Source organism: Gymnodraco acuticeps, unplaced genomic scaffold, assembly GCF_902827175.1.
Source record: "Gymnodraco acuticeps unplaced genomic scaffold, fGymAcu1.1, whole genome shotgun sequence".
Classification (NCBI taxonomy): domain Eukaryota; kingdom Metazoa; phylum Chordata; class Actinopteri; order Perciformes; family Bathydraconidae; genus Gymnodraco; species Gymnodraco acuticeps.
The window spans coordinates 7,921-33,661 of NW_022991036.1; the positions used below are offsets into that span (position 1 = coordinate 7,921).

Below are 25,741 nucleotides of genomic sequence, written 5' to 3' on the forward strand. Positions count from 1 at the left end.
TATGATAGAAACGGGGACATTTCTGTATAAATGTATTAAATCTGTAAAATGTGAAACATCAGGAAACACAAAGAGAGCTGAACAATAAATATTCTTTATATCAAAATCTGACAGAGTACAGTTTTAAAATGTAGGAGCTGCAATATTAATACACATGTACTTTTCTGCAGAGAGAAACAAAGTAAATCGAAATGAATGTGGTGTTTTCCACATGGAGCTAATGGGAGACACGTTTCCTGATTCTCACAATGACACAATTAAGAGAATAACACCAGGTTATAAAACCCATACATTTCTTTAAAAAAACTAATTTAAAATAACTTAAAAACCCACAACAAATCTTTACCTTTTACAAAGAGGGTTTGTTATAAAGTGTAATCATTCCAGCATGTTTAATCACCATATTTAATTCACTTTTATACCCAAAAACTGCATTTATGGATCATTAACAATTCATACTTATTAGCAGAAATGTGACAGAAAAGATGTGAAACCACTGGAGTCTGAAACACCCAGTTACACCCACGTGCTCTGCGTTACATGTAGCCACTGCATTTAAACGACTGTCTCTCATGGTGTAATGTCACCCTGCGGCACACACCATGAAACACTCATTTCAATTGTGTTGAAACCGCAGTTATGAGCAGTGTGTAGTGGTCGTTGGCCGTTCCCCCACTTATTTGGGGCCCTGCTTTTTTGAAGCATGATTTTTGTGTGAATAGTCTAAAATATAAAATCATTGCCAGCGTTATCAGAGGGAGAGGGAGAGAAGCCGCGCTGTCTGCTTATTTGCAATGACGTAGCTCAAGCATTTATGCAACTTGATTTGAAGTGTGTGTGTGTGTGTGTGTGTGTGGAATAATGCCCGAAGCGGTTTGCAGACAAGATCCCGCCCGTTTCGTGAGTGCACTGCGCGCGTGTGGCATTGTTTGGGAAGACCTAATTAAAATAGCGTCCACCCAGTAAAACAAAATCCCCACAACACCACAGGTTATAAATCACCAATAAATACAAATGTCGTTAAATGTAAGTTTCAAACCAGATTCAGGTTCATCAGACTTATTTTTTAATTACAAAAACAGTCTGGAAATGTCTTTCTTCTTCCCGTTGAAAGTCAAGAGCATTCTTTCATTTATCTCTTGAAAGCGTGACACGTGGCTGATGCGTTTTATAAAAATCTAAAAGTGTGTTTTGTATTAAATCTTCTGGAAGTGCTGCGCTTAATCTGAGGATACATTCAGGAGATTCATTCACAAAAACACGTCTGCTTTCGACTAAATCATTTCGTATGAATAACTGCGGTGGCCTCTGAGTGTCCTGTTGACCTCATGGAAAAAGAAGTTAATGTTTTGAATGTAAAAGTCTATTTTGTGTACAATATTTCTGTATCAAAAAAGCTACACAGATAATACATTCTTTGAGTGTAAAGCAAGCTGCATGTCCGTCTGTCAGATTTCCATCAGAGTGACGCCTCCTTGTTCCTCTTTAGTTCATAGTTCAGGAAAAGCCCTTTAAATCCAATGAGTCCCGTTGTCTCTGGAGGAAAGTGAAAACGTTCCTCCGGCTACCTGCTGGTTATCCTGCTTCCTGATTGGTCCGTTTACGTCCAATGGCGGAGCAGCGTTGATGCGAGCAGAGAAGACGACAGGATGCAGAGGGACGGGAAGATGGCCGCCGCGCCGCCGCACTCCTTAGCATCTTCCTGAGAATTTAGACCAAAGACTTAAACAGGTATCTCCATTTATATAATAATTACTGCTGAAGTGTTTATTTCCTCATGATCTGTGTTCAGACCGTCAGCGTGCATCGACTGAGTAACACACTGTCACTGAGCAGCGAAGAAGAGTTACTCTGATCTGTATTTGTTTGTATTTATTGCACTTTAGAAATACTTTGCTACGAGGAAAAGTACTGTGGAAAATACAACAAATAAGTCATAGTGCACTTTGTCGAAATAGAGTATGTTAGAAAATATGAACATTTAATAGTGTACCATGTCAGAAACATTTAGAAATAAGAACAAGTCAGAGCTGGTATGTTTAAGCTTTGGAAATAAAAAAAAGCAAAGAATATTAGGTCAAAAACATCATGTTTTCTTACTGCAACAATTTAACAATCCCATCTCAAATATATTTATTCAACTGATCAACGTTTTACCTTGTTGTGATTAACAGTTACTTCTATAATAGTATTTGTAATTGTATTATCCATGTGTGAACTCTCTCCTGTATTTCCCTCTCTGCTGCTTTGACTCCTGAATCTCCCTCAGGGTATTAAAGGTGGGGTAGGTAAGTTTCAGAAACCGGCTCGAGTGCATTAAAATTTGAAAGTACACAGCCGAAAAGAATCCACCCCTTCCTTCAGACTTCCTTACAGAGCACCTCCTCCAACACACATGAACGCGCACATGACGTCAGCAGACTGGTGAGAGTGGCCGCCTGTTGCTGGCGAGTCATTGAAGTACTGCTGCAATGCACGCCCAATGACGGCACGCCCAATGAGGGCACGAGATACATTTGTGCGTGCACGAGATGGAAGGCTGACAGACAGGGCGGCAATCCAATCCGTTTAGCCGGCCCGGCTAAACGGATTGGATGTACTTTTTACAGTATCACGGCTTCCACAGATTACATTTTTTTATGGATTTTTTGTCAAAGCACTTCAGATATTCATTGCTATCGGGATGTTAAGAGCATTCCATGGAATATAACAACAAGTGTATCTCGAGCCGGTTTCTGAAACTTACCTACCCCACCTTTAATGTTCCATGTTCTCCACGGTTCACTGAGCCTCCATCAACACGGACCTGTTTGCATCGTGCTACTTCTTTGTCTGTATATCATATTCCATTTACGTGTAGACAGACTCTTCTTGCACTATTTCTATTTTATTGGTATTTACTTGCTCATCTTACAACAATCTCTTGCACTATTTTATTTATATTCTGATATTTCTTGGACTATTATGTTGTATTTGTTTTATCTCCTATATACATATTGTTGCGTTGTTGGAGGAGCCTGGGACTTAAGTTTCAACGTAGAGTCCATAACATGAGAGAGTGATAGAATAGTGAGTCCATAACATGAGAGAGTGATAGAATAGAGAGTCCATAACATGAGAGAGTGATAGAATAGAGAGTCCATAACATGAGAGAGTGATAGAATAGTGAGTCCATAACATGAGAGAGTGATAGAATAGTGAGTCCATAACATGAGAGAGTGATAGAATAGAGAGTCCATAACATGAGAGAGTGATAGAATAGAGAGTCCATAACATGAGAGAGTGATAGAATAGTGAGTCCATAACATGAGAGAGTGATAGAATAGTGAGTCCATAACATGAGAGTGATAGAATAGAGAGTCCATAACATGAGAGAGTGATAGAATAGAGAGTCCATAGCATGAGAGAGTGATAGAATAGAGAGTCCATAACATGAGAGAGTGATAGAATAGTGAGTCCATAACATGAGAGTGATAGAATAGTGAGTCCATAACATGAGAGAGTGATAGAATAGTGAGTCCATAACATGAGAGAGTGATAGAATAGTGAGTCCATAACATGAGAGAGTGATAGAATAGTGAGTCCATAACATGAGAGTTATAGAATAGTGAGTCCATAACATGAGAGAGTGATAGAATAGTGAGTCCATAACATGAGAGTGATAGAATAGAGAGTCCATAACATGAGAGAGTGATAGAATAGAGAGTCCATAACATGAGAGAGTGATAGAATAGTGAGTCCATAACATGAGAGAGTGATAGAATAGTGAGTCCATAACATGAGAGTGATAGAATAGAGAGTCCATAACATGAGAGAGTGATAGAATAGTGAGTCCATAACATGAGTGATAGAATAGTGAGTCCATAACATGAGAGAGTGATAGAATAGTGAGTCCATAACATGAGAGAGTGATAGAATAGTGAGTCCATAACATGAGAGTTATAGAATAGTGAGTCCATAACATGAGAGAGTGATAGAATAGTGAGTCCATAACATGAGAGAGTGATAGAATAGTGAGTCCATAACATGAGAGAGTGATAGAATAGTGAGTCCATAACATGAGAGAGTGATAGAATAGTGAGTCCATAACATGAGAGAGTGATAGAATAGTGAGTCCATAACATGAGAGAGTGATAGAATAGTGTATCCATAACATGAGAGAGTGATAGAATAGTGAGTCCATAACATGAGAGTGATAGAATAGTGAGTCCATAACATGAGAGAGTGATAGAATAGTGAGTCCATAACATCAGAGAGTGATAGAATAGTGAGTCCATAACATCAGAGAGTGATAGAATAGAGAGTCCATAACATGAGAGAGTGATAGAATAGTGAGTCCATAACATGAGAGAGTGATAGAATAGTGAGTCCATAACATCAGAGAGTGATAGAATAGTGAGTCCATAACATGAGAGAGTGATAGAATAGTGAGTCCATAACATGAGAGAGTGATAGAATAGTGAGTCCATAACATGAGAGAGTGATAGAATAGTGAGTCCATAACATCAGAGAGTGATAGAATAGAGAGTCCATAACATGAGAGAGTGATAGAATAGTGAGTCCATAACATCAGAGAGTGATAGAATAGTGAGTCCATAACATGAGAGAGTGATAGAATAGTGAGTCCATAACATGAGAGAGTGATAGAATAGAGAGTCCATAACATGAGAGAGTGATAGAATAGTGAGTCCATAACATGAGAGAGTGATAGAATAGAGAGTCCATAACATGAGAGAGTGATAGAATAGAGAGTCCATAACATGAGAGAGTGATAGAATAGTGAGTCCATAACATGAGAGAGTGATAGAATAGTGAGTCCATAACATCAGAGAGTGATAGAATAGAGAGTCCATAACATGAGAGAGTGATAGAATAGTGAGTCCATAACACGAGAGAGTGATAGAATAGTGAGTCCATAACATCAGAGAGTGATAGAATAGAGAGTCCATAACATGAGAGAGTGATAGAATAGTGAGTCCATAACATGAGAGAGTGATAGAATAGTGAGTCCATAACATCAGAGAGTGATAGAATATTGAGTCCATAACATGAGAGTGATAGAATAGTGAGTCCATAACATGAGAGAGTGATAGAATAGTGAGTCCATAACATGAGAGAGTGATAGAATAGTGAGTCCATAACATCAGAGAGTGATAGAATAGTGAGTCCATAACATGAGAGAGTGATAGAATAGTGAGTCCATAACATGAGAGTGATAGAATAGTGAGTCCATAACATGAGAGAGTGATAGAATAGAGAGTCCATAACATGAGAGAGTGATAGAATAGAGAGTCCATAACATGAGAGAGTGATAGAATAGTGAGTCCATAACATCAGAGAGTGATAGAATAGTGAGTCCATAACATGAGAGAGTGATAGAATAGTGAGTCCATAACATGAGTGATAGAATAGTGAGTCCATAACATGAGAGAGTGATAGAATAGTGAGTCCATAACATGAGAGTGATAGAATAGTGAGTCCATAACATGAGTGATAGAATAGTGAGTCCATAACATGAGAGAGTGATAGAATAGAGAGTCCATAACATGAGAGAGTGATAGAATAGTGAGTCCATAACATGAGAGAGTGATAGAATAGTGAGTCCATAACATGAGTGTGATAGAATAGAGAGTCCATAACATGAGAGAGTGATAGAATAGTGAGTCCATAACATCAGAGAGTGATAGAATAGAGAGTCCATAACATGAGAGTGATAGAATAGTGAGTCCATAACATGAGAGAGTGATAGAATAGAGAGTCCATAACATGAGAGAGTGATAGAATAGTGAGTCCATAACATGAGAGAGTGATAGAATAGTGAGTCCATAACATGAGAGAGTGATAGAATAGTGAGTCCATAACATGAGAGAGTGATAGAATAGTGAGTCCATAACATGAGAGAGTGATAGAATAGTGAGTCCATAACATGAGAGAGTGATAGAATAGAGAGTCCATAACATGAGAGAGTGATAGAATAGTGAGTCCATAACATGAGAGAGTGATAGAATAGTGAGTCCATAACATGAGAGAGTGATAGAATAGTGAGTCCATAACATGAGAGTGATAGAATAGTGAGTCCATAACATGAGAGAGTGATAGAATAGAGAGTCCATAACATCAGAGAGTGATAGAATAGTGAGTCCATAACATCAGAGTGATAGAATAGTGAGTCCATAACATGAGTGATAGAATAGTGAGTCCATAACATGAGAGAATGATAGAATAGTGAGTCCATAACATGAGAGTGATAGAATAGTGAGTCCATAACATGAGAGTGATAGAATAGTGAGTCCATAACATGAGAGAGTGATAGAATAGAGAGTCCATAACATGAGAGAGTGATAGAATAGTGAGTCCATAACATCAGAGAGTGATAGAATAGTGAGTCCATAACATGAGTGATAGAATAGTGAGTCCATAACATGAGAGAGTGATAGAATAGTGAGTCCATAACATGAGAGTGATAGAATAGTGAGTCCATAACATGAGAGTGTGATAGAATAGAGAGTCCATAACATGAGAGTGTGATAGAATAGAGAGTCCATAACATGAGAGTGATAGAATAGTGAGTCCATAACATGAGAGAGTGATAGAATAGAGAGTCCATAACATGAGAGAGTGATAGAATAGTGAGTCCATAACATGAGAGTGATAGAATAGAGAGTCCATAACATGAGAGAGTGATAGAATAGAGAGTCCATAACATGAGAGTGATAGAATAGTGAGTCCATAACATGAGAGAGTGATAGAATAGTGAGTCCATAACATGAGAGTGATAGAATAGTGAGTCCATAACATCAGAGAGTGATAGAATAGAGAGTCCATAACATGAGAGAGTGATAGAATAGAGAGTCCATAACATGAGAGAGTGATAGAATAGTGAGTCCATAACATGAGAGTGATAGAATAGTGAGTCCATAACATGAGAGAGTGATAGAATAGAGAGTCCATAACATGAGAGAGTGATAGAATAGTGAGTCCATAACATCAGAGAGTGATAGAATAGTGAGTCCATAACATGAGAGAGTGATAGAATAGTGAGTCCATAACATGAGTGATAGAATAGTGAGTCCATAACATGAGAGAGTGATAGAATAGTGAGTCCATAACATGAGAGTGATAGAATAGTGAGTCCATAACATGAGTGATAGAATAGTGAGTCCATAACATGAGAGAGTGATAGAATAGAGAGTCCATAACATGAGAGAGTGATAGAATAGTGAGTCCATAACATGAGAGAGTGATAGAATAGTGAGTCCATAACATGAGTGTGATAGAATAGAGAGTCCATAACATGAGAGAGTGATATAATAGTGAGTCCATAACATCAGAGAGTGATAGAATAGAGAGTCCATAACATGAGAGTGATAGAATAGTGAGTCCATAACATGAGAGAGTGATAGAATAGAGAGTCCATAACATGAGAGAGTGATAGAATAGTGAGTCCATAACATGAGAGAGTGATAGAATAGTGAGTCCATAACATGAGAGAGTGATAGAATAGTGAGTCCATAACATGAGAGAGTGATAGAATAGTGAGTCCATAACATGAGAGAGTGATAGAATAGTGAGTCCATAACATGAGAGAGTGATAGAATAGTGAGTCCATAACATGAGAGAGTGATAGAATAGAGAGTCCATAACATGAGAGAGTGATAGAATAGTGAGTCCATAACATGAGAGAGTGATAGAATAGTGAGTCCATAACATGAGAGAGTGATAGAATAGTGAGTCCATAACATGAGAGTGATAGAATAGTGAGTCCATAACATGAGAGAGTGATAGAATAGAGAGTCCATAACATCAGAGAGTGATAGAATAGTGAGTCCATAACATCAGAGTGATAGAATAGTGAGTCCATAACATGAGTGATAGAATAGTGAGTCCATAACATGAGAGAATGATAGAATAGTGAGTCCATAACATGAGAGTGATAGAATAGTGAGTCCATAACATGAGAGTGATAGAATAGTGAGTCCATAACATGAGAGAGTGATAGAATAGAGAGTCCATAACATGAGAGAGTGATAGAATAGTGAGTCCATAACATCAGAGAGTGATAGAATAGTGAGTCCATAACATGAGTGATAGAATAGTGAGTCCATAACATGAGAGAGTGATAGAATAGAGAGTCCATAACATCAGAGAGTGATAGAATAGTGAGTCCATAACATCAGAGAGTGATAGAATAGTGAGTCCATAACATGAGAGTGATAGAATAGTGAGTCCATAACATGAGAGAGTGATAGAATAGTGAGTCCATAACATGAGAGTGATAGAATAGAGAGTCCATAACATGAGAGAGTGATAGAATAGTGAGTCCATAACATGAGAGTGATAGAATAGTGAGTCCATAACATGAGAGTGATAGAATAGTGAGTCCATAACATGAGAGTGTGATAGAATAGAGAGTCCATAACATGAGAGTGATAGAATAGTGAGTCCATAACATGAGAGAGTGATAGAATAGTGAGTCCATAAAATGAGAGAGTGATAGAATAGTGAGTCCATAACATGAGAGAGTGATAGAATAGTGAGTCCATAACATGAGAGAGTGATAGAATAGTGAGTCCATAACATCAGAGAGTGATAGAATAGAGAGTCCATAACATGAGAGTGATAGAATAGTGAGTCCATAACATGAGAGTGATAGAATAGTGAGTCCATAACATGAGAGAGTGATAGAATAGAGAGTCCATAACATGAGAGTGATAGAATAGAGAGTCCATAACATGAGAGAGTGATAGAATAGAGAGTCTATAACATCAGAGAGTGATAGAATAGTGAGTCCATAACATGAGAGTGATAGAATAGAGAGTCCATAACATGAGAGAGTGATAGAATAGAGAGTCCATAACATGAGAGAGTGATAGAATAGTGAGTCCATAACATGAGAGAGTGATAGAATAGTGAGTCCATAACATGAGAGAGTGATAGAATAGTGAGTCCATAACATCAGAGAGTGATAGAATAGAGAGTCCATAACATGAGAGAGTGATAGAATAGAGAGTCCATAACATGAGAGAGTGATAGAATAGTGAGTCCATAACATGAGAGTGATAGAATAGAGAGTCCATAACATCAGAGAGTGATAGAATAGTGAGTCCATAACATGAGAGAGTAATAGAATAGTGAGTCCATAACATGAGAGAGTGATAGAATAGAGAGTCCATAACATGAGAGAGTGATAGAATAGTGAGTCCATAACATGAGAGTGATAGAATAGAGAGTCCATAACATCAGAGAGTGATAGAATAGTGAGTCCATAACATGAGAGAGTGATAGAATAGTGAGTCCATAACATGAGAGTGATAGAATAGAGAGTCCATAACATGAGTGATAGAATAGAGAGTCCATAACATGAGAGTGATAGAATAGTGTATCCATAACATGATAGTGATAGAATAGTGAGTCCATAACATGAGAGAGTGATAGAATAGTGAGTCCATAACATCAGAGAGTGATAGAATAGTGAGTCCATAACATGAGAGAGTGATAGAATAGTGAGTCCATAACATGAGAGTGATAGAATAGTGAGTCCATAACATGAGAGTGATAGAATAGTGAGTCCATAACATGAGAGAGTGATAGAATAGTGAGTCCATAACATGAGAGAGTGATAGAATAGTGTATCCATAACATGAGAGAGTGATAGAATAGTGAGTCCATAACATGAGAGAGTGATAGAATAGAGAGTCCATAACATGAGAGAGTGATAGAATAGAGAGTCCATAACATGAGAGAGTGATAGAATAGTGAGTCCATAACATGAGAGAGTGATAGAATAGTGAGTCCATAACATGAGAGAGTGATAGAATAGTGAGTCCATAACATGAGAGAGTGATAGAATAGTGAGTCCATAACATGAGAGAGTGATAGAATAGAGAGTCCATAACATGAGAGTGATAGAATAGTGAGTCCATAACATGAGAGAGTGATAGAATAGAGAGTCCATAACATGAGAGAGTGATAGAATAGAGAGTCCATAACATGAGAGAGTGATATAATAGTGAGTCCATAACATGAGAGAGTGATAGAATAGAGAGTCCATAACATGATAGAGTGATAGAATAGTGAGTCCATAACATGTGAGTGATAGAATAGAGAGTCCATAACATCAGAGAGTGATAGAATAGTGAGTCCATAACATGAGAGTGATAGAATAGTGAGTCCATAACATGAGAGAGTGATAGAATAGTGAGTCCATAACATGAGAGAGTGATAGAATAGAGAGTCCATAACATGAGAGAGTGATAGAATAGTGAGTCCATAACATGAGAGAGTGATAGAATAGTGAGTCCATAACATGAGAGAGTGATAGAATAGTGAGTCCATAACATCAGAGAGTGATAGAATAGTGAGTCCATAACATGAGAGAGTGATAGAATAGTGAGTCCATAACATGAGAGAGTGATAGAATAGTGAGTCCATAACATGAGAGAGTGATAGAATAGTGAGTCCATAACATGAGAGAGTGATAATAGTGAGTCCATAACATGAGAGAGTGATAGAATAGTGAGTCCATAACATGAGAGAGTGATAGAATAGTGAGTCCATAACATGAGAGTGATAGAATAGAGAGTCCATAACATGAGAGAGTAATAGAATAGTGAGTCCATAACATGAGAGAGTGATAGAATAGAGAGTCCATATCATGAGAGAGTGATAGAATAGTGAGTCCATAACATCAGAGAGTGATAGAATAGTGAGTCCATAACATGAGAGTGATAGAATAGAGAGTCCATAACATGAGAGTGATAGAATAGTGAGTCCATAACATCAGATAGTGATAGAATAGAGAGTCCATAACATGAGAGTGATAGAATAGAGAGTCCATAACATGAGAGAGTGATAGAATAGTGAGTCCATAACATCAGAGAGTGATAGAATAGTGAGTCCATAACATGAGAGAGTGATAGAATAGTGTATCCATAACATGAGAGAGTGATAGAATAGTGAGTCCATAACATGAGAGAGTGATAGAATAGTGAGTCCATAACATGAGAGAGTGATAGAATAGTGAGTCCATAACATGAGAGAGTGATAGAATAGTGAGTCCATAACATGAGAGATTGATAGAATAGTGAGTCCATAACATGAGAGAGTGATAGAATAGTGAGTCCATAACATGAGAGTGATAGAATAGAGAGTCCATAACATGAGAGTGATAGAATAGAGAGTCCATAACATCAGAGAGTGATAGAATAGTGAGTCCATAACATCAGAGAGTGATAGAATAGAGAGTCCATAACATGAGAGAGTGATAGAATAGTGAGTCCATAACATGAGAGTGATAGAATAGTGAGTCCATAACATGAGAGAGTGATAGAATAGAGAGTCCATAACATGAGAGAGTGATAGAATAGTGAGTCCATAACATGAGAGTGATAGAATAGTGAGTCCATAACATGAGAGAGTGATAGAATAGTGAGTCCATAACATGAGAGAGTGATAGAATAGTGAGTCATACATCAGAGAGTGATAGAATAGTGAGTCCATAACATGAGAGAGTGATAGAATAGTGAGTCCATAACATCAGAGAGTGAATAGAATAGTGAGTCCATAACATGAGAGAGTGATATAATAGTGGAGTCCATAACATGAGAGAGTGATAGAATAGTGAGTCCATAACATGAGAGAGTGATAGAATAGTGAGTCCATAACATGAGAGAGTGATAGAATAGTGAGTCCAATAACATGAGAGAGTGATAGAATAGAGAGTCCATAACATGAGAGTGATAGAATAGTGAGTCCATAACATGAGAGAGTGATAGAATAGTGAGTCCATAACATGAGAGAGTGATAGAATAGTGAGTCCATAACATCAGAGAGTGATAGAATAGTGAGTCCATAACATGAGAGAGTGATAGAATAGTGAGTCCATAACATGAGAGAGTGATAGAATAGTGAGTCCATAACATGAGAGAGTGATAGAATAGTGAGTCCATAACATCAGAGAGTGATAGAATAGAGAGTCCATAACATCAGAGAGTGATAGAATAGTGAGTCCATAACATCAGAGAGTGATAGAATAGTGAGTCCATAACATGAGAGAGTAATAGAATAGTGAGTCCATAACATCAGAGAGTGATAGAATAGTGAGTCCATAACATGAGAGAGTGATAGAATAGAGAGTCCATAACATGAGAGAGTGATAGAATAGAGAGTCCATAACATCAGAGAGTGATAGCATAGTGAGTCCATAACATCAGAGAGTGATAGCATAGTGAGTCCATAACATCAGAGAGTGATAGAATAGTGAGTCTATAACATGAGAGAGTGATAGAATAGTGAGTCCATAACATGAGAGTGATAGAATAGAGAGTCCATAACATCAGAGAGTGATAGAATAGTGAGTCCATAACATCAGAGAGTGATAGAATAGTGAGTCCATAACATGAGAGAGTGATAGAATAGTGAGTCCATAACATGAGAGAGTGATAGAATAGTGAGTCCATAACATGAGAGAGTGATAGAATAGAGAGTCCATAACATGAGAGAGTGATAGAATAGTGAGTCCATAACATGAGAGAGTGATAGAATAGTGAGTCCATAACATGAGAGAGTGATAGAATAGTGAGTCCATAACATGAGAGTGATAGAATAGAGAGTCCATAACATGAGAGAGTGATAGAATAGTGAGTCCATAACATGAGAGAGTGATAGAATAGAGAGTCCATAACATGAGAGAGTGATAGAATAGAGAGTCCATAACATGAGAGAGTGATAGAATAGTGAGTCCATAACATGAGAGTGATAGAATAGTGAGTCCATAACATGAGAGAGTGATAGAATAGTGAGTCCATAACATGAGAGAGTGATAGAATAGTGAGTCCATAACATGAGAGAGTGATAGAATAGTGAGTCCATAACATGAGAGAGTGATAGAATAGAGAGTCCATAACATGAGAGTGATAGAATAGTGAGTCCATAACATGAGAGAGTGATAGAATAGTGAGTCCATAACATGAGAGAGTGATAGAATAGTGAGTCCATAACATCAGAGAGTGATAGAATAGTGAGTCATAACATCAGAGAGTGATAGAATAGTGAGTCCATAACATGAGAGAGTGATAGAATAGTGAGTCCATAACATGAGAGAGTGATAGAATAGTGAGTCCATAACATCAGAGAGTGATAGAATAGAGAGTCCATAACATCAGAGAGTGATAGAATAGTGAGTCCATAACATCAGAGAGTGATAGAATAGTGAGTCCATAACATGAGAGAGTAATAGAATAGTGAGTCCATAACATCAGAGAGTGATAGAATAGTGAGTCCATAACATGAGAGAGTGATAGAATAGAGAGTCCATAACATGAGAGAGTGATAGAATAGAGAGTCCATAACATCAGAGAGTGATAGCATAGTGAGTCCATAACATCAGAGAGTGATAGCATAGTGAGTCCATAACATCAGAGAGTGATAGAATAGTGAGTCTATAACATGAGAGAGTGATAGAATAGTGAGTCCATAACATGAGAGAGTGATAGAATAGAGAGTCCATAACATCAGAGAGTGATAGAATAGTGAGTCCATAACATCAGAGGTGATAGAATAGTGAGTCCATAACATGAGAGAGTGATAGAATAGTGAGTCCATAACATGAGAGAGTGATAGAATAGTGAGTCCATAACATGAAGAGTGATAGAAGAGAGAGTCCATAACATGAGAGAGTGATAGAATAGTGAGTCCATAACATGAGAGAGTGATAGAATAGTGAGTCCATAACATGAGAGAGTGATAGAATAGTGAGTCCATAACATGAGAGAGTGATAGAATAGAGAGTCCATAACATGAGAGAGTGATAGAATAGAGAGTCCATAACATGAGAGAGTGATAGAATAGTGAGTCCATAACATGAGAGAGTGATAGAATAGTGAGTCCATAACATGAGAGAGTGATAGAATAGTGAGTCCATAACATGAGAGAGTGATAGAATAGTGAGTCCATAACATGAGAGAGTGATAGAATAGAGAGTCCATAACATCAGAGAGTGATAGAATAGTGAGTCCATAACATCAGAGAGTGATAGAATAGAGAGTCCATAACATGAGAGAGTGATAGAATAGTGAGTCCATAACATGAGAGAGTGATAGAATAGAGAGTCCATAACATGAGAGAGTGATAGAATAGTGAGTCCATAACATGAGAGTGATAGAATAGAGAGTCCATAACATCAGAGAGTGATAGAATAGTGAGTCCATAACATGAGAGAGGGATAGAATAGTGAGTCATACATGAGAGAGAGATAGAATAGTGAGTCCATAACATGAAGAGTGATAGAATAGTGAGTCCATAACATGAGAGAGTGATAGAATAGACAGTCATAACATCAGAGAGTGATAGAATAGTGAGTCCATAACATCAGAGAGTGATAGAATAGAGAGTCCATAACATGAGAGAGTGATAGAATAGTGAGTCCATAACATGAGAGAGTGATAGAATAGAGAGTCCATAACATGAGAGAGTGATAGAATAGTGAGTCCATAACATGAGAGAGTGATAGAATAGAGAGTCCATAACATGAGAGAGTGATAGAATAGAGAGTCCATAACATGAGAGAGTGATAGAATAGTGAGTCCATAACATGAGAGAGTGATAGAATAGTGAGTCCCATAACATGAGAGAGTAATAGAATAGTGAGTCCATAACATCAGAGAGTGATAGAATAGTGAGTCCATAACATGAGAGAGTGATAGAATAGAGAGTCCATAACATGAGAGAGTGATAGAATAGAGAGTCCATAACATCAGAGAGTGATAGCATAGTGAGTCCATAACATGAGAGAGTGATAGAATAGTGAGTCCATAACATGAGAGAGTGATAGAATAGAGAGTCCATAACATGAGAGAGTGATAGAATAGTGAGTCATAACATGAGAGAGTGATAGAATAGAGAGTCCATAACATGAGAGAGTGATAGAATAGAGAGTCCATAACATGAGAGAGTGATAGAATAGTGAGTCCATAACATGAGAGAGTGATAGAATAGTGAGTCCATAACATGAGAGAGTGATAGAATAGTGAGTCCATAACATGAGAGAGTGATAGAATAGTGGAGTCCATAACATGAGAGAGTGATAGAATAGTGAGTCCATAACATGAGAGAGTGATAGAATAGAGAGTCCATAACATCAGAGAGTGATAGAATAGTGAGTCCATAACATCAGAGAGTGATAGAATAGAGAGTCCATAACATGAGAGAGTGATAGAATAGTGAGTCCATAACATGAGAGAGTGATAGAATAGAGAGTCCATAACATGAGAGAGTGATAGAATAGTGAGTCCATAACATGAGAGTGATAGAATAGAGAGTCCATAACATCAGAGAGTGATAGAATAGTGAGTCCATAACATGAGAGAGTGATAGAATAGTGAGTCCATAACATGAGAGAGTGATAGAATAGTGAGTCCATAACATGAGAGAGTGATAGAATAGTGAGTCATAACATGAGAGAGTGATAGAATAGAGAGTCCATAACATCAGAGAGTGATAGAATAGTGAGTCCATAACATCAGAGAGTGATAGAATAGAGAGTCCATAACATGAGAGAGTGATAGAATAGTGAGTCCATAACATGAGAGAGTGATAGAATAGAGAGTCCATAACATGAGAGAGTGATAGAATAGTGAGTCCATAACATGAGAGGAGTGATAGAATAGTGAGTCCATAACATGAGAGAGTGATAGAATAGTGAGTCCATAACATGAGAGAGTGAATAGAATAGTGAGTCGCATAACGTGAGAGAGTGATAGAATAGATAGAGTCCATAACATGAGAGAGTGATAGAATAGTGAGTCCATAACATGAGAGAGTGATAGAATAGTGAGTCCATAACATGAGAGAGTGATAGAATAGTGAGTCCATAACATGAGAGAGTGATAGAATAGTGAGTCCATAACATGAGAGAGTGATAGAATAGTGAGTCCATAACATGAGAGAGTGATAGAATAGTGAGTCCATAACATGAGAGAGTGATAGAATAGTGAGTCCATAACATGAGAGAGGTGATAGAATAGAGAGTCCATAACATGAGAGAGTGATAGAATAGAGAGTCCATAACATGAGAGAGTGATAGAATAGTGAGTCCATAACATGAGAGAGTGATAGAATAGTGAGTCCATAACATGAGAGAGTGATAGAATAGTGAGTCCATAACATGAGAGAGTGATAGAATAGTGAGTCCATAACATGAGAGAGTGATAGAATAGTGAGTCCATAACATGAGAGAGTGAGAGAAGAGTGGGGTCCATAACATGAGAGGTGATAGAATAGTGAGTCCATACATGAGAGAGTGATAGAGAATAGTGAGTCCATAACATGAGAGAGTGATAGAATAGTGAGTCCATAACATGAGAGAGTGATAGAATAGTGATGAGTCCATAACATGAGAGTGATAGAAAGTGAGTCCATAACATGAAGAGTGGATAGAATAGTGAGTCCATAACATGAGAGAGTGATAGAATAGTGAGTCCATAACATGAGAGAGTGATAGAATAGTGAGTCCATAACATGAGAGTGATAGATAGTGAGTCCATAACATGGAGAGTGATAGAATAGTGAGTCCATACATGAGGAGAGTGATAGAATAGTGAGTCCATAACATGGAGAGTGATAGAATAGTGAGTCCATAACATGAGAGGGAGTGATAGAATAGTGGAGTCCATAACTGAGAGAGTGATAGAATAGTGAGTCCATAACATGAGGAGTGGATAGAATAGTGAGTCCATAACATGAGAGAGTGATAGAATAGTGAGTCCATAACATAGAGAGTGATAGAATAGTGAGTCCATAACATGAGAGTGATAGAATAGTGAGTCCATAACATGAGAGAGTGATAGAATAGTGAGTCCATAACATGAGAGTGATAGAATAGTGAGTCCATAACATGAGAGAGTGATAGAATAGTGAGTCCATAACATGAGAGATAGAATAGTGAGTCCATAACATGAGAGAGTGATAGAATAGTGAGTCCATAACATCAGAGAGTGATAGAATAGAGAGTCCATAACATGAGAGTGATAGAATAGTGAGTCCATAACATGAGAGTGATAGAATAGTGAGTCCATAACATGAGAGTGATAGAATAGTGAGTCCATAACATGAGAGAGTGATAGAATAGTGAGTCCATAACATGAGAGAGTGATAGAATAGTGAGTCCATAACATGAGAGTGATAGAATAGTGAGTCCATAACATGAGAGTGATAGAATAGAGAGTCCATAACATGAGAGAGTGATAGAATAGTGAGTCCATAACATGAGAGTGATAGAATAGAGAGTCCATAACATGAGAGTAAATAGTGGTCATACTGAGTGAAGAATAGTGAGTCCATAACATGAGAGAGTGATAGAATAGTGAGTCCATAACATGAGAGAGTGATAGAATAGTGAGTCCATAACATGAGAGAGTGATAGAATAGTGAGTCCATAACATGAGAGAGTGATAGAATAGTGAGTCCATAACATGAGAGTGTGATAGAATAGTGAGTCCATAACATGAGAGAGTGATAGAATAGTGAGTCCATAACATGAGAGTGATAGAATAGTGAGTCCATAACATGAGAGTGATAGAATAGAGAGTCCATAACATCAGAGAGTGATAGAATAGAGAGTCCATAACATGAGAGAGTGATAGAATAGTGAGTCCATAACATGAGAGTGATAGAATAGTGAGTCCATAACATGAGAGAGTGATAGAATAGTGAGTCCATAACATGAGAGAGTGATAGAATAGTGAGTCCATAACATGAGAGAGTGATAGATAGTGAGTCCATAACATGGATGATAGAATAGTGAGTCCATAACATGAGAGAGTGATAGAATAGTGAGTCATAACATGAGAGAGTGATAGAATAGTGAGTCCATAACATGAGAGAGTGATAGAATAGTGAGTCCATAACATGAGAGAGTGATAGAATAGTGAGTCCATAACATGAGAGTGATAGAATAGTGAGTCCATAACATGAGAGAGTGATAGAATAGTGAGTCCATAACATGAGAGAGTGATAGAATAGTGAGTCCATAACATGAGAGAGTGATAGAATAGTGAGTCCATAACATGAGAGTGTGATAGAATAGTGAGTCCATAACATGAGTGATAGAATAGTGAGTCCATAACATGAGAGTGATAGAATAGTGAGTCCATAACATGAGAGAGTGATAGAATAGTGAGTCCATAACATCATGTAAAAATGATAGAACATATGAAAGTCATAGTATATGTAGAATAACATGTGAGTGAAAGTTTATTATGTCAGAACATGAATAAATGAAAAAAAGTCACAGTTTAAAATGACTTAAAAGAAAACTGTGAAAGAAGCAAAGTATATATAATGATAAATATATTTGTATTGAATTTTCCTCCAGTTTTCTCACATACTTTAATATGTTGTTCATGTGATAGAGTATCAATATGTCAGACACTGACCTTGGGGTGGTACGCGTGGCAGGACTCCGGTCTCCTCCTCACCTTCTGGGACTTCATCCTGTTGCACTTCACTGTGGCGTTATGTTCACTGACGTTAGGGAAAACACAACCACGGCATGTACCTGAACTCAGCACACAATACAATGTATTTCAATCTAATTGAATCTAAAAGGACATGAATGTGTCCTGTAGAATCAGACGTCCTTTATTAGTCCACACCGTACAGCATTTTATTTACATTCTGTTTTTACTTTCATTTACTCGACTTAACTTCATTTGCATTTACTTCCATCATTGTCTCTCTGACACCATTCTCTAACAGTGTTTGATTTCAATTTCTTCTTAAGTGTATTGTACGTTTCCCTCTTGAAGGAACCTTGGACTTCAGTATTTATCGGCAAAAAGTGGTGAAAAATGAGGAATTACACAAAGAACACTCATAACGACTATATATCCCCTTTTATCTACAGAGACGACTGTATATTGTTGTTCCCCTGCTGCAGTGCAGTGTGTGTCCAGCAGGGGGCGCTGCAGTGCAGTGTGTGTCCAGCAGGGGGCGCTGCAGTGCAGTGTGTGTCCAGCAGGGGGCGCTGCAGGTGTTGTGTTTGAGGACTAAAGGATATATTTGATCTCTTTGGGCTCCAGCAGGATGGGTCCGTACTGACGGGAGCAGTCGCAGTCCGCCTGAGCCACGACCAGAATCAGATTACTGTCAGGGATCTGCTGCACCACGAACATCCTGAAACATGAGATTAACCAATCAGTAGACACCCTGAAACACAGGCAATTAACCAATCAGTAGACACCCTGAAACATGAGATTAACCAATCAGTAAACACCCTGAAACACACAGTTAACCAATCAGATCGTATAACTAAAAGTCATAATATCGTATAGTAGCTTTTCTATATGTCAAGAAATGTGAAAACCACCCACTATGTACAGTTCAACATGTATGTGTGTGTGTGTGTGTGTGTATGTGTGTGTGTGTGTGTATGTGTGTGTGTGTGTGTGTATGTGTGTGTGTGTGTGTGTGGTGTGTGTGTGTATGTGTGTGTGTATGTGTGTGTGTATGTGTGGTGTATGTGTGTATGTGTGTGTATGTGTATGTGTATGTGTGTGTGTGTGTGTATGTGTGTGTGTGTGTGTCTGTGTATGTGTGTATGTGTGTGTGTGTGTGTGTGTGTGTGTGTGTGTGTCGTACTTCTGGCAGCGTCCACACTTGATCAGGCTGTTTGCCTCTCTGACCGACGAGTCGTACATGAAGCCGGGGTACGCCGTGTCGCAGGGCTGCAGCGCGTCCACCTTCTTCGTCTTGTGACCTGACACACACACACACACACACACACACACACACACACACACTCACACACAATGTGAGAACTTAAGCAAAACAAACTCCTTCTAATTTAGCATCTAGTGAATGAATGACAAACATCACAATGTCTTCACACACATCCCCCCCACACACACACATCCCCCCCCACACACACACACACACACACACACACACACATCCCCACACACACACTGTACTCACTTGTATGATAGCCGGCCTTGGCTGATTGGATGAAGATGGATCACGGTGATGATGGTGATGGTGATGATGATGATGATGATGATGGTGAAGATGATGATGATGATGATGATGATGATGATGATGGTGGTGATGGTGGTGATGATGATGGTGATGATGATGATGATGATGATGATGATGATGATGGTGGTGATGGTGGTGATGATGATGGTGATGATGATGATGGTGGTGATGATGATGGTGAAGATGAGGCGGCCATATTGAAACGGAGTGTTTATAAATGAGACACAGAGCAGTGATGAGGTGATTACTGACTTAAGGACAATTACCAAAATAAAGCTTTCACTTAACTTTGATATTTAAATGTTCTGGTAACCCCCCCCCGCCCCTCTTCTTATTATAAAGAGCCCATGGGTTTCATTAAAGGCGCTAAATAAATCCAAGTCAATATGAATATGTTGTTGTTATTGGTTTTACTGCACCGCACGACTCAGGAGTGATTTGCACATTTAGATGAATGCAGAATATAAGTCGATGTATAAATGATGTATAATAATATACAGAATGTGATATAACCAGCAACAACAATTCATTATATACATTTATGTATTAATGCATAATCCATTCTGCACAAAGAGTACTTTTACTTTAAGTACACATTTGATACTAACAGTTATGTATATTAAATTAAACTTTAAATGAAAGACTTATGTATCTAGATTGCGGTATTTATTAATTCAAGTAAAATATGTGACGCCGCGTGTATAATGTTTAAATGTCTCACCGTCCACAAAGTAGTCAGAATGCCAGAGGCCGCAGAAGTTAAACTCCAGCAGGAACCTGACACACACACACACACACACACACACACACACACACACACACACACACACACACACACACACACACACACACACACACACACACACACACACACACACACACACACACACACACACACACACACACACACACACACACACACACACACACACACACACACACACAGTGAGAACTTAACCAAAACAGACACCTTCTAATGTAGCATCCAGTGAATGAATAACAAACATCAATGTTTTCACACCCACCCACGCACACACACGCGCACACACACATGCACGCGCACACACACATGCACGCACACACATACACGCACATACACTTACTCCCTCCTCACACATACACATGCACGTGCACACACATGCACGCGCACACATGCATGCGCACACACACGCACATACTCCCTCCTCACACACACACACACACACACACACACACACACACACTTTGTTAATTCATATATTTGACTTCCTGGTTCCGCTGACAGACAGATATAAACTCACATGAGAGCGTTGGAGAGGATCCAGCGGAGGATCGCAGCGACAGCGTAGAACGGCTGACGGAGAAACACAAAGATTATTTAAATAAAACTGATCAGTTACCTTGGTTGCTGATTGGCTAATGGTCACACAAGCCAATCAGTTACCTTAGTTGCTGATTGGCTAATGGTCACACAAGCCAATCAGTTACCTTGGTTGCTGATTGGCTAATGGTCACACAAGCCAATCAGTTACCGTAGTTGCTGATTGGCTAATGGTCACACAAGCCAATCAGTTACCTTGGTTGCTGATTGGCTAATGGTCACACAAGCCAATCAGTTACCTTGGTTGCTGATTGGCTAATGGTCACACAAGCCAATCAGTTACCTTGGTTGCTGATTGGCTAATGGTCACACAAGCCAATCAGTTACATTGGTTGCTGATTGGCTAATGGTCACACAAGCCAATCAGTTACCGTAGTTGCTGATTGGCTAATGGTCACACAAGCCAATCAGTTACCGTAGTTGCTGATTGGCTAATGGTCACACAAGCTAATCAGTTACCTTAGTTGCTGATTGGCTAATGGTCACACAAGCCAATCAGTTACCTTGGTTGCTGATTGGCTAATGGTCACACAAGCCAATCAGTTACCTTGGTTGCTGATTGGCTAATGGTCACACAAGCCAATCAGTTACCTTGGTTGCTGATTGGCTAGTGGTCACACAAGCCAATCAGTTACCTTGGTTGCTGATTGGCTAATGGTCACACAAGCCAATCAGTTACCTTGGTTGCTGATTGGCTAATGGTCACACAAGCCAATCAGTTACCTTGGTTGCTGATTGGCTAATGGTCACACAAGCCAATCAGTTACCGTAGTTGCTGATTGGCTAATGGTCACACAAGCCAAAACATCGTTATGACATCATAACGTGTCCAAACTCTGATCAGCTCATCATCTGACAGGTTCGGGTTAGACATGGATCAAAGAGAGAGAGAATCTTTGTTATAATTAAACCCAATAATACATGTTTAAAACTCACGCTGAGCAGAGGCCGGGCGCTGTTGCCGTGGTGATGGCCGCTCCTACACATCGCCTGGTAGTCGAACAACGACACTCTGCAAAAACAAACAAATAAACAAACAAACAAAAACACGTAAAAGCACTTCAGAAACATCTCGTATTTATCTCCAGACATTTGGTGTTTTCATCCATTTAGATTTAAAACATCAATATGAGTTTAAAATACTTCTAATCTATTTTAGACTGAGGTCGTAGAAGTACTCAGAACTTGTACTTGAGTAAAAGTAGAAGTACTCAGATCTTGTACTTGAGTAAAAGTAGAAGTACTCAGATCTTGTTCTTGTAAAAGTAGAAGTACTCAGATCTTGTACTTGAGTAAAAGTAGAAGTACTCAGATCTTGTACTTGAGTAAAAGTAGAAGTACTCAGATCTTGTACTTGTAAAAGTAGAAGTACTCAGATCTTGTACTTGAGTAAAAGTAGAAGTACTCAGGTCTTGTACTTGAGTAAAAGTAGAAGTACTCAGATCTTGTACTTGAGTAAAAGTAGAAGTACTCAGATCTTGTACTTGAGTGAAAGTAGAAGTACTCAGAACTTGTACTTGAGTGAAAGTAGAAGTACTCAGATCTTGTACTTGAGTAAAAGTAGAAGTACTCAGATCTTGTACTTGAGTAAAAGTAGAAGTACTCAGATCTTGTACTTGAGTAAAGTATAAGTACTCAGATCTTGTACTTGAGTAAAAGTAGAAGTACTCAGATCTTGTACTTGAGTAAAAGTAGAAGTACTCAGATCTTGTACTTGAGTGAAAGTAGAAGTACTCAGATCTTGTACTTGAGTAAAAGTAGAAGTACTCAGATCTTGTACTTGAGTAAAAGTAGAAGTACTCAGAACTTGTAGTTGAGTAAAAGTAGAAGTACTCAGATCTTGTACTTGAGTGAAAGTAGAAGTACTCAGGTCTTGTACTTGAGTAAAAGTAGAAATACTCAGATCTTGTACTTGAGTAAAAGTAGAAGTACTCAGAGCTTTTACTTGAGTAAAAGTAGAAGTACTCAGATCTTGTACTTGAGTGAAAGTAGAAGTACTCAGATCTTGTACTTGAGTAAAAGTAGAAGTACTCAGATCTTGTACTTGAGTAAAAGTAGAAGTACTCAGAACTTGAGTAAAAGTAGAAGTACTCAGAACTTGTACTTGAGTAAAAGTAGAAGTACTCAGAACTTGTACTTGAGTAAAAGTAGAAGTACTCAGATCTTGTACTTGAGTAAAAGTAGAAGTACTCAGATATTGTACTTGAGTAAAAGTAGAAGTACTCAGAGCTTGTACTTGAGTAAAAGTAGAAGTACTCAGATCTTGTACTTGAGTAAAAGTAGAAGTACTCAGATCTTGTACTTGAGTAAAAGTAGAAGTACTCAGAGCTTGTACTTGAGTAAAAGTAGAAGTACTCAGATCTTGTACTTGAGTAAAAGTAGAAGTACTCAGATCTTGTACTTGAGTAAAAGTAGAAGTACTCAGAGCTTGTACTTGAGTAAAAGTAGAAGTACTCAGATCTTGTACTTGAGTAAAAGTAGAAGTACTCAGAGCTTGTACTTGAGTAAAAGTAGAAGTACTCAGATCTTGTACTTGAGTAAAAGTAGAAGTACTCAGATCTTGTACTTGAGTAAAAGTAGAAGTACTCAGGTCTTGTACTTGAGTAAAAGTAGAAATACTCAGAGCTTGTACTTGAGTAAAAGTAGAAGTACTCAGAGCTTGTACTTGAGTAAAAGTAGAAGTACTCAGAGCTTGTACTTGAGTAATAGTAGAAGTACTCAGATCTTGTACTTGAGTAAAAGTAGAAGTACTCAGAGCTTGTACTTGAGTAAAAGTAGAAGTACTCAGAGCTTGTACTTGAGTAAAAGTAGAAGTACTCAGGTCTGGTACTTGAGTAAAAGTAGAAGTACTCAGAGCTTGTACTTGAGTAAAAGTAGAAGTACTCAGGTCTGGTACTTGAGTAAAAGTAGAAGTACTCAGGTCTGGTACTTGAGTAAAAGTAGAAGTACTCAGATCTGGTACTTGAGTAAAAGTAGAAGTACTCAGGTCTGGTACTTGAGTAAAAGTAGAAGTACTCAGGTCTGGTACTTGAGTAAAAGTAGAAGTACTCAGATCTTGTACTTGAGTAAAAGTAGAAGTACTCAGATCTTGTGCTTGAGTAAAAGTAGAAGTACTCAGGTCTGGTACTTGAGTAAAAGTAGAAGTACTCAGATCATGTACTTGAGTAAAAGTAGAAGTACTCAGAGCTTGTACTTGAGTCAAAGTGTAAATGTAGTGGAGTAGAAGTAAAACATCAAGTAAAAGTACCTCAATATTATCTTAAGTGCAGAACTTGAGTAAATGTACTTAGTTACTTCACACCACAGAGTCTTCACATCTCTTATCTTCACGTTTATAAACTACATTTATTTTATCCTGTCGTACTTTTTGAACATCCCCATCTTGATCAGCGACGCCATCGTGGACCCGTCCACCTCCCCGAAGAACCGACCCACCTGAGGGACAACAACTTTATTAGTTTGTGACATCAGAGACACAGACAGCAATTCAGTCAGGAACCGAGCATTAATGCTACGTAGCGCTGCGGCTAACATGCACATGAGAGGGCTTCTGTCATTGTTTTGGTTGTAAATGTACAGTTTGTGAGCAGTTTGAATCGGTTACAAATTGTACTAAAAGTGTCAGAATGTCACTCAAAACATTTGAAATACTTTCTGATGACTTGTCGGATGTTTTCTTCATAGTAATTGAAATGTGATTTTTTTTAGCAGGAACCAGCAGTGTGGCATGTTTTTGTGATGAATCAATAATGCGTACACTTAACACTTGTAGTCGTTGTTGTCTGAGCAGGACACAAACAGATGGTTTGAAGTGAGATTTGAAGTCTGGCCCTCGGCTGCAGCACATCTGAATTATTCAGAGCGTTTTGTCTCTTTCTGTCCGGCTGCTCTCACTTTGTCTCCTTCGGTGGATTTTACCCACAATCCTGGGAGCCGGTCAGACTCCTGCCAGACGCTCTGCACGGCTGCTGCCGCTGCTGCATCTTTTCTGAACATTTTCTTATTCTGAATTTCTTTAGGGTATTTTTCTGACTTTTTTACACATAATTTATTTTGCTTTGATTTGGAAAATGTTCCCATAATTCTTTGAAGGTTTTGAAATATTTCTGACAAGTTTTCGCATAATCCTTTCAAGATTATTTTACCACCGTTTTTCACGTAATATTTCTGGTATTTTTTACGTTTTCGACATATTTCAGACCATTTGACAAATATCTTTTCACACATTTTAGGGATTTATTTTCCTATATTAATCTTTAGTCTTAATTCACATATTTTTGAAGATATTTTCACAATCGTTTACAGCATTTTACTGCTGTTAAACATTGTATTTATTGTAACTCCTTTTAC

General features: G+C 38.3%; 1 protein-coding gene across 2 annotated transcripts; it reads right to left on the bottom strand.

Annotated features, from left to right (window-relative positions):
- Positions 1 to 25,278, bottom strand: LOC117559775 (voltage-dependent calcium channel subunit alpha-2/delta-4-like). 2 transcript variants are annotated; one of them, XM_034236437.1, is made up of 10 exons: positions 25,149 to 25,278; positions 24,756 to 24,826; positions 22,328 to 22,403; positions 21,312 to 21,364; positions 20,753 to 20,808; positions 19,972 to 19,992; positions 19,636 to 19,753; positions 19,055 to 19,170; positions 18,432 to 18,514; positions 1 to 1,702 (listed from the first exon to the last, which is right to left on the bottom strand). In XM_034236437.1, the coding sequence occupies exons 1-10, from the start codon at positions 25,236 to 25,238 to the stop codon at positions 1,601 to 1,603; spliced, it is 786 nt and encodes a 261-aa protein (XP_034092328.1). In that variant the 5' UTR covers positions 25,239 to 25,278; the 3' UTR covers positions 1 to 1,600. The 2 variants fall into 2 exon arrangements, with proteins under 2 accessions (XP_034092328.1, XP_034092329.1); XM_034236438.1 differs by lacking the exon at positions 19,972 to 19,992.
- Between the last annotated feature and the right edge of the window lie 463 nt (positions 25,279 to 25,741).